Here is an 8,121-nt window from a genome sequence, read left to right on the forward strand (position 1 = left end):
TTAAATTCTCTTCAATTTATTACATACCCAACCTGAGCCTCTGAAGTGGAGAGAGAGGGAGCATTTAAAAACTACATGGGAGGGGCTCCTCACACACCCCTGCCCCAGGTAACACCCATGAGAGATGCCTGTAAGACTGGAGCTTTTACTTCACTTTCCTCGTTTATTGGGGGGCAGGATGCAGCTCAGCAACCCTCTCACGCTAGCTGGCCAGTGGGACCAGTTTCTTTCTGACATGCACACTGGTTGGGACAATATTGATTGCCCAGTCACCGCTGTGTCCTCCTCCTGCCACCACAGCCAGAGGTAACTAACATGGCATCCTCCAAATAAATGTTGCTGGGCCCCAACTTCCATCAGCCCCACCTAACATGGACTAGTGGTTAGGGATGATGGGAGCTGTAGTCCAGCAACCTCTGGGTTAGGTTGGCTGTCCCTGCCATATGGCCTGGCTCAAATTTAATGGGCCATCAGGGAGGAGACTGTGCTTGCCCTCTTGCAGGGCTTTTGGGGTGGCATTTCTTTACTAAACCTGACTCTGGCTCTGCCTTGTTTGCAAGAGACAGGCTTTGCTGCTGTGGAGGGAGATCTGGAATGAGGTCCATAGCTTCCAAGCTGCCTGTATATTTTTCATGCTTTCCTTTGGTTCATCAGCATGTAACTTTTATTAACCACCTGTAACCTATCATTAACCACCTCTTATTAACCACCCTTCAAACACCACAATGCGTTCACAGTCTCTTGGTGCATGGATTTCTGTGTTAAGGCTTTGCATGGTGGGTGGGGAAGGCAGAGGACACCCAAAGCCTGCCTCCCCCTTGTCCTTTGGGTGGAATATTGAACACTCTTTAAGTGATAAAGTGCATTACTAGTTAACAGCTGATAAATGTCTGACCTGGGTGTCGTGTCATAAAATGATGGCCTTTGGACCACAACAGAGGCACACAGGGAGAAGTGTTAAAATGGAAGCAGCTTCCATGGGTGTGGGGGCATAGAATCGTAGCATTGTCGAGTTGGGAGGGACCATGAGTGTCATCTAGTCCAACCCCCTGCAATGCGGGAGCCTCAACATGATGGGAGGGCTTGCTTTACCAATTTGCTCTCTGCCTCCCAGCCTGCCTCTTAGGGAACACAGAAAGCTGCCTTATGCTTTCTACCTAGCTGAGTATGGTCTACACTGACTGCCAGTGGCTCCCCAGGGTTTTAGGCAGAGAAATTTCCTGCCCCTACCTGAAAATGTGGGGATTCAACCTAGGAACTTCTGAATGCAAGGCAGGTGCTGTGCTCCTGAGCTATAGCTCTTCCCACGAAGTAGATTAGACTGAAATACAGCCGCTTGCCCAAGGCTGTCTAATAGGCTTTAGAGTGGGTGAGGATTTGAATGTAGGATTCCCAGATGCAAACTGGCCACTCCAGCAATTTATTCTGGGACATCCAGCCTGCGAAGTATATAAGCTGCAGCGTTGAACCACGGTCCTTCCTCTTTCATGTTCTTTATTGCTCTTAAGAACGTGTTTTATCTCGCTGCCATGAAGATCAGAAAGAAATTAAGTGGGAGAACGTCAGATCTTAATCATCCCATATTCCAAAGAGCAAAGGGGGAAAGGTGTGTAAGTGTGGGTACCTGGTAATACGCTATTGTTCTCTCTGCCACCCCACAAAGCTGCCAGATAACCTTGTTCAGCTTAGAGGACTATTGAGGGTTGCTGTGGGTGGGCAGGCAGTAGCCTGTGAAACAGAAGTGTTTGGGGTTTTTTAATTGAGAAATCCAACTCTGGTAGTCAGACAGGGCTTCTAAACTGCACTTGATGATGGAATCCCCTGCAGGAAGAGAAAGGAGCAAGGTGGAAATGTTAACCCATGCACAACTGTGCTAGTTTGGTGTTCTCTGTGATGATGGTCCTTCTAATTGTCTTCTTGCTTTGGATCGGCCTGGTCTGTCTTCGTTACAGGCACCTTCACCAGACAGGAACCCTCCCTCTGGATGTCATGGAGGAACCCTTCCGGAACAACACTGAATGCCTGGAAGAGGACATCACTGATAAGGTGGGTGTGTTTTACAGCTGGAAAGCATTACTGTTAGAGTGTGTGGAAGCAAATGCTTTCTCCTCTGTCTGTCTGTCTCTCTGTTAAAGATCTGGGTATGTGTAACTAACACAGACCGGTGACTCATACAGAGAGGCACCAGACACCCTCCTCCCATAAGGGTGTAATGCTGCTGCAGTACTGCTCCAGACAATTGCGGGCTCCCAACTCCCACCAGCCCCAGCCTGCATGGCCAGTGGGATGCTTTACTTTTTATGTGTTTAGAAAAATTTCTAACCCATCCTTTATTAAAGGCCACAGGTTCCCTAACAATGATTACAAGAAAGCCACCTCACACTTTCCCAGCTGCTGCTGCTGCTGCGGAGCACTGGCTTAGGATATGCGAGCGTCCAGCATCTTAAGGATTTTGAAACAGCAGCGCTGAGCATTGACTCAAATGGATTACCAAGAAGTAGCATTCTATTTTTAAATCTCTCCCGAAAGGTGAGGCTTTGGGTATTACAGATTAAGGAGCCAAGGATGATAATATGATGCTAAGCAAAGGACCATTAAGTGCAAAGGAAACAAAGTGCACAACTGGTTAGAGCTGCTTGCTCTTGAATTGGACCAAAACCTCTGGCCCCAGACTGGCTTTCATGCCCTATGGGTGAAGCAGGAAGGACAGGCCTTTTAATGCTTGACTCTCACTGCTCCTTCTGCAGGTGATCTTCCTAGAGAAAAGAGTGACAGAGCTGGAAAAGGACACGGTGGCAAATGGGGAGCAGCACAGCCGCTTAAAGCAGGAAAACCTGCAGCTGGTGCACAGGTAAAAATCGGGTGGGTGGGAGGTTGGCTTGCATGTCAGGTGTCAGCTTTGAGACGAGCCTGTCTGTGTATTCAGAAATGGCATGTGACACAGTTGTGTGGAATGACAGGGCTTGAGACATGACACAGCCCTATAAATTGTTAGTAGAAATTACTTTATCATGCTCTGTTATTTAGCTGGTGGAGACAATGAGAAAGAGGAGAACTGGTTCTGGTTTGGGGTGTATGAAAGCATCAAGGTCAACTCAGTGTTCCATTTTCCTCTGTACTCAATATAATTTTTCTCTTTTATTTAGTTATTGTGGTTCTCTATTTTGGTAAGGTCTGTTAGGGTCCATGGCAGCTATGTAAGTTGATCGGCTTATAAAGCAGGAGACCCCTGGTTTAAACAAAGAAATTAGGCCAATGCTCAAATCATTGGGTGGGGGACATGATTCAGCTAATATTGTGAGGATAGGGTGTGCAGTTTGTGGATTTCATTACGGGCTTCATGCTTCCCCTCCATGCCCCAGTATTTTAGGTGTGGTGTGCATGTGTGCCATTTCAAATAGAATACTTCCTATTTATTTAAACACAATTTCTATGTTTCTAAGCATTTACAAAGAACTACCTGAAATAGTAAGCAAATAATATTGATAGGAGCGAACAGTAAAAACAAATTTAATGTCGTATTTTGTCAAAATATAAATAAAACCAGCAACTTTAAAACAAGTATACACAATAAGAAAATTACATGTTAGAATCGGCATGGTGAAATGACCCCTATACCAAATGTTATTTTCCTTCATTTGTGTGCAAAATGCTTTTTTGCCTGAGCAGTTGTGCTCCAGGGGGAGTTGCCCTGTGGAGTGTCAGCCACTGAACTCCACAACCTTTCTATGTCTCCACAGAGCAAACGCCCTGGAGGAGCAGCTGAAAGAGCAGGAGCTGAAATCAGATGAGGTTCTCATGGATGAAATCCGGAAACAGCGGGATCTGCTGAGCAAGATGGAGCGGGAGAAGAGCATTGAGATCGAGAACCTCCAAGCCCGGTATGGTTGGCAAATGTGTGGAGACTCTGCTTAGGCACATCCATACTCGGGGTCATCCAGTTACATTCATTGGCAGAAGATTCAGCACGTAAAAAAGGAAGCCCTTATTCGTACAACATATAGTTAACACGTGTTGGTGCTGGTGGAGCTACATTCCCCTTTGGACAGCCTTCCAGGGGTTCACATGCCGGGGTGGTTTGGACCAGAGCTAAAGGTGGGCGGAGCAACGGATGTAATTTTTAGGCTTTGTACAGTTATTTACGCTCACACACACTTCTCTATTCTCCATCCAGGCAAGCGAGAAGCAAGATCAGGGTTCAAGGCCAGTGAGGGGTGTGGCCTGGGGAGAGTCACAAGGGCCAGGCAGAGAGGCCTCCTGCTTGCAGGGATGGCAATACATTTCCAAGCTTATGCTTGTTTCTGTGAACTGCAGGATACAGCAGCTGGATGATGAGAACGGCGAACTTCGGTCCTGCGTCCCTTGCCTGAGAGCCAATATTGAGAGGCTAGAGGAGGTGAGGTGCCTCTGCCGGGCAGAGATTTTTGTAATATGCCTCTGTGTGCCTTAATAATAAAAGGGGTGGTGTGCTTTCCTCTGGACCAGCACTTTTCAGCGGTAAAGAAAAATGCATTTGGCTCTATGTTTCAGTGACACAGCATTAATTATCCCACCCTTACTCAGCATCCTTGCCTTCAGAGCAAGCTGTACTCAGTTTGCTCTTGCCAGAGGTGCATCACACCTGCTTTAGGCCATGCACTTATGCAAATCTCTGATTATTTGTCTCCCCCTGAGGTCAAATACTAGCCTTTCTATGAATGTGAGCCTAGGCTGCCTTGTAACTTCAAACCTGTCACTTTCAGACTCCAATTACCTTGTAGTAAACCCCACTGAATATAGCAGGGTTTTATTTGGAGTAAATATGCATAGAAATGTATGATGTACTGCATCTCCTGTGGTTTGCTAGAGCCGTTATCCTAAGATGATACTGCATCAACTTTCTCTTATATGATCAAGTGGAAGGAGGGGTTGGAGGGGTTGTGATTAGATCTTGGCTTAATTTTTGCGGGGGCAAGGGGTGGGTCACCTGTAATCCAAGATACAAAACATAGTGCAAGTGAGTGAGACTTTTATTTTGGGATGCAGGCTACAAGTGTTCAGCTCCTTCAGAAAAGAGGAAAGGGAAGGGGAGAAGGGAATTTAGTAGCAGGTAATTGGTGATTTTCAAGTAGAGCTTGTATCCAAGTACAGGGTGAGGCTTTTAAAAGAGGCCCGTGGAAAATGTGTACTCTGTATCCACGGGGCCTCTTTTAAAGGACTCATCCTGTATATACTATAACTGGGAAATTAACATTGTTGATGAATTCTGTGATTTTATACAAAATGGGCAATATGCACAGATGGATTTCCCTTGGTATCAAAACCAGACATTCCGACACCTTTTTTCAAATGTTAGCTAATAGTATGTGCCTTCAGTTTTTGTCCTTTTAACTTGAGAGTAATGGTTTCTGGACGATACATTTTTTAAAAAAGAAAGGTTTCTTGTCTCCTTGTCTAAAAATCTACACTTTTGTTTGTTCTATGATTTTCAGTCCAAGAGGCTATTTTTGTCCTGCTTTTTGGAAGCTTAATTTGGCTATTTTTGCTGCATTGTTGGATACTTAGAGTATTGAATTGAAACCTTCAGTTAGGCTTCTAGTTACTAATGGTTACTGGTAGCAAATAATTGTTTTGGTTTGATGTTGAAAACTGGTGGTTATTCCATCATGTAAAGCATATCTGGTCAACATTTTAGAGAATGCTGAAAAAGACAAGCTGATAGTTGTGGTAAGAACTCATCTCAGTAACTTCTTTGCCGCTAGCTAGAAATTTAATAGAAGTTCTTTTTTAATTGCTTTTTTGCAACATGCATTGTCACTTTATTCCACTTAATAAGATACCAGTTTCTATAAACCTTTAATGAGGGTTATGAAGACCAAGAGTGTACAACAATCTCGTAAAGTAGGCCAGTGTTACCTTCATGTTACAGATGCAGGTGGGATGACAAAGCTGAGAGGAAGATATGACTAAGGCCCCCTGTTACATTCATGTTTGGCCAAGGGGTCTCCCGCTTTTGCTGACCCTATAAGGAGACAGTTTCAGGCAGCATCCATAATAATAAAACCCAAATAATAGCATGTGTTCCCTTGTCTGGATCACTTGTGCATTTCTAACCCCTTTGCCTTGCTTAAAGCAGGTTTCTTACGTTCCTTGCTTGTTGCCATTCTGCCCTCTAGTGGCAGGCCAATGTTTTTAGTTGCCAAAACAAATTTTGACATGGCTGGTTGTGGGCTCCTCCTCAAGTCTGCTCTCAGCATCATGAACTGCTTGTGGACAGCGTGTCAGCTCAAACAGCCTTGAATTGGATACCAATGTTGTGTATTTTGGGATATAGGGATATTAACTGAGCTTGGTAGCAATCAGTCCTGCAGTGTCCCTTTTCCAAGTGAAGGAAGGCATGGGGTCTTGGAAGCGGCTAGAGTGTTGGGAGGGTCACAGTTTCATTTCCATGGCTTTCTTTCAGGAGAAGCAGAAGTTGCTAGACGAGATAGAAGACCTCACTATGCAGCTCAATGAGGAGCAGGAGAACAAGAGGAAGTTGGGAGACAAGCTGACCCACGAGAGGCACCAGTTCCAAAAGGACAAGGAATCGACCCAGGAGGTGAGCAGAGCCTGCTGGCTTCCAGAGGGGGACTGCACCATTGGGCAATCCCTGCTTTCCTGCCTCACCCCCACCCCCATATATCTCACTCATCTTCTGACTAGATTATTTGTATTGTTTATTAAATTTGTATACCGTCCTTCATCCACAGATCTTGAGGCGGTTCACGACATAAAAATACAATATAAAAGCACAAAATACATGATAAGAGCAAGAACAAAGAAACAAAAACCCACCCCATCCCCTCCAGAGCAGGCTTTTTCCTTGTCTTTTTTCACTATGTTTAGCAAAATGCATTGCTTTGCCAACCTGGTGAACTCTAGATGTTTTGGGCTACAACTCCCATCAGCACGTGTTGGCTGGCGCTGATAGGAGTTAAGAATCCCAGCAGCATAGTGAGGGCCACAGGTTCCCCATCCCTGCCGTAAAGTCTTGGGCCTTATCAGTCCTGCCCTTGGCTGTTGATCTCCAGTTTTGGGTGGAACTAGTTGTAGATCATAGGATTATGTTTAAGACTTCATTTCAGGGTGGGTGTAAGGTTATCAAAGGCCTCCTGTCTGTCTGTCTGTCTGTCTGTCTGTCTCTCCTTTTTGAATAAATATTACATTGTTATCAGTACAGAGGCATTTGTGCCTTTTGCCTTACACACCTAGTGCACCAGCCCCCTTGCAGCAAAGAGTCGCTTTGTGTGTATGGGTTAGTGCTCTTTGGTGATAGTCCTCCACTAATCTAGTTTGCCTCCCTTGCCTTGCAGTTGATTGAGGACCTCAGGAAACAGCTGGAGCACCTGCAGCTCTTCAAGCTGGAAGCAGAACAGCGAAGGGGCAGGAGCAGCAGCATAGGCCTCCAGGAATATAACAGCCGGACGCGGGAGACAGAACTGGAACAAGAGATCAGGCGGCTCAAGCAGGTACTTGAGCTTCCCTTACAGACTTCTATGCTGTATCTGAATTGGGTACTGGGAGGAGAGAGCATTGTGGGTCTCAGTATAGCTCTACTGGCCCTGCATTTCAGAGACTGGTTCAAATTAAATGCAAGAGGATGCTAAAAAAATGTGCTGGCTGGAACAACTAAAGGTCAGATGTTGGTGGAGAGAGGTCAAAATAAATGAGCAAGTTTATAACTAAACTGTTGAATCTTTGGTCCTTAAACCATTATTGTGCCCTTAGGATTTGGTATGTTGGCTAAGCAGAACAATTGTGCACTCATTAATCATATACACTTCTCCCAGTGGTATGCTAAAATAATCATTCCATGGCACATTATTCTTAAACTTTAGATCTTCTGCCATTTACGGATCTTTTACAGATTGTAGGTGCCAAGTAATGTCATCCACATATCTGCAGAGCATATCTAGATGGTCAGCTTCTTTATAAGGCATCCCACTGCAGGATCAAAAATGCATTTTAAAATGCATTTACATTAAAGATATAGATTGCTATTTATTCTGCAGACTCAAGGGAATATTTTTTGTCAAGCATTATTTTATATTACCAGGATGAAACATGTCACGGTTGTTGTTGGAGAACCAATTTTATATT

The 8,121-nt window shown here is 44.9% G+C and overlaps 1 protein-coding gene across 8 annotated transcripts in view; it reads left to right on the top strand.

The window, feature by feature from the left end:
* The window catches only part of RAB11FIP3 (RAB11 family interacting protein 3), a 90,844-nt gene that overhangs the window by 79,928 nt on the left and 2,795 nt on the right, over positions 1-8,121 (top strand). For all 8 annotated transcript variants that reach the window (XM_053365605.1, XM_053365606.1, XM_053365603.1 and 5 more), the window contains 6 exons: positions 1,953-2,046; positions 2,748-2,851; positions 3,741-3,881; positions 4,315-4,396; positions 6,443-6,580; positions 7,335-7,490. In XM_053365605.1, coding sequence (XP_053221580.1) covers positions 1,953-2,046; positions 2,748-2,851; positions 3,741-3,881; positions 4,315-4,396; positions 6,443-6,580; positions 7,335-7,490 — 715 coding nt within the window. The remainder of the gene's footprint in view (positions 1-1,952; positions 2,047-2,747; positions 2,852-3,740; positions 3,882-4,314; positions 4,397-6,442; positions 6,581-7,334; positions 7,491-8,121) is intronic.

The sequence above is a fragment of the Podarcis raffonei genome, chromosome 14 (genome assembly GCF_027172205.1).
Source record: "Podarcis raffonei isolate rPodRaf1 chromosome 14, rPodRaf1.pri, whole genome shotgun sequence".
In the NCBI taxonomy this organism is placed as follows: Eukaryota; Metazoa; Chordata; class Lepidosauria; order Squamata; family Lacertidae; genus Podarcis; species Podarcis raffonei.